The 904-nt window shown below is 43.8% G+C and overlaps 1 protein-coding gene across 1 annotated transcript; it reads right to left on the bottom strand.

Annotated features, from left to right (window-relative positions):
- Positions 1-245: 245 nt before the first annotated feature.
- T265_08697 (hypothetical protein) lies at positions 246-620 on the bottom strand (the record flags this gene model as incomplete). Its single annotated transcript, XM_009174571.1, has 1 exon — positions 246-620. The coding sequence occupies one exon, from the start codon at positions 618-620 to the stop codon at positions 246-248; it is 375 nt and encodes a 124-aa protein (XP_009172835.1).
- Positions 621-904: the final 284 nt, after the last annotated feature.

The following is a 904-nucleotide window of genomic DNA, read 5'->3' as shown; positions in this document are numbered from 1 at the left end:
TCACTGGTTCGTCCCACAATGTGAGCACTGCTCGCAGTGTACAGATGTACAAATGAGTAGATCGCAAGAAAGTAGAATAGCCTCATTAGGACGAAAATAGCGCTTTCCAAAAACGATTTTGAATAGAGAAGGCGGGAGACAGCCTGCGCATTCTGTGGTGCACCACAGCAGAGTTTTCTATCTCCTACTGACAATAGAATAATTATACTAGCATGCCAAAGTCAAGAATGAAAGTCCAAAAAAACTTACGTATCTTGAAGACGACAACAGTGTTGTTCCCTCACCGGACCACAACAGTAGATCATATCCGATGTTTCGTTTGGTCCGAGGACAGGAAACTTTCCGGACTGGACAAGTCCCAGTTCGGTTTGATGGGATCCAAGCTGACCGATTTCGATCCATCGCTGTCGTTTCTTGGTAACACACCAACCGATTCTACCCAACACGGGTGAAATGGATTTTAATCGTGATCCTGAATCGGCTTTGTCGGTTGTCAAACTGTTCAGTGTGGCATCATCCTGAGAGGAATTATGTGAGTGAGATACGGGAATGCATTGAATAACTTCCGATTGAAGAAAAACAATGAGGGTTGATACTATACTCCCCAAATGACACATCATATTTTCATAGTGTGTGGCCAACGGGTGTGTACTAAGAGCTCACGGAATGGATTTCCATCAGAACTAACCAAACAGCAGTCACCAACCGTTTCAGGAAACCGCTGGCGAAAAGCCTCAGCGTGATTGGCTGATTTTCAAGGTCGTTGGACCAATCCGCGTACAGTGGAGAGTGCCTCATTTTTTTCAGAAATATAACGAGATATATATATTGCAGGATAGACAAAGATTCCTCAAATACTTCTGGCTTGTTTTCGTACACCTACTGCTTAGCCTGAAAAAATGAC

This window comes from Opisthorchis viverrini (assembly GCF_000715545.1).
Source record: "Opisthorchis viverrini unplaced genomic scaffold opera_v5_229, whole genome shotgun sequence".
NCBI lineage: Eukaryota > Metazoa > Platyhelminthes > Trematoda > Opisthorchiida > Opisthorchiidae > Opisthorchis > Opisthorchis viverrini.
This window is presented reverse-complemented; position numbering and strand designations above follow the sequence as displayed.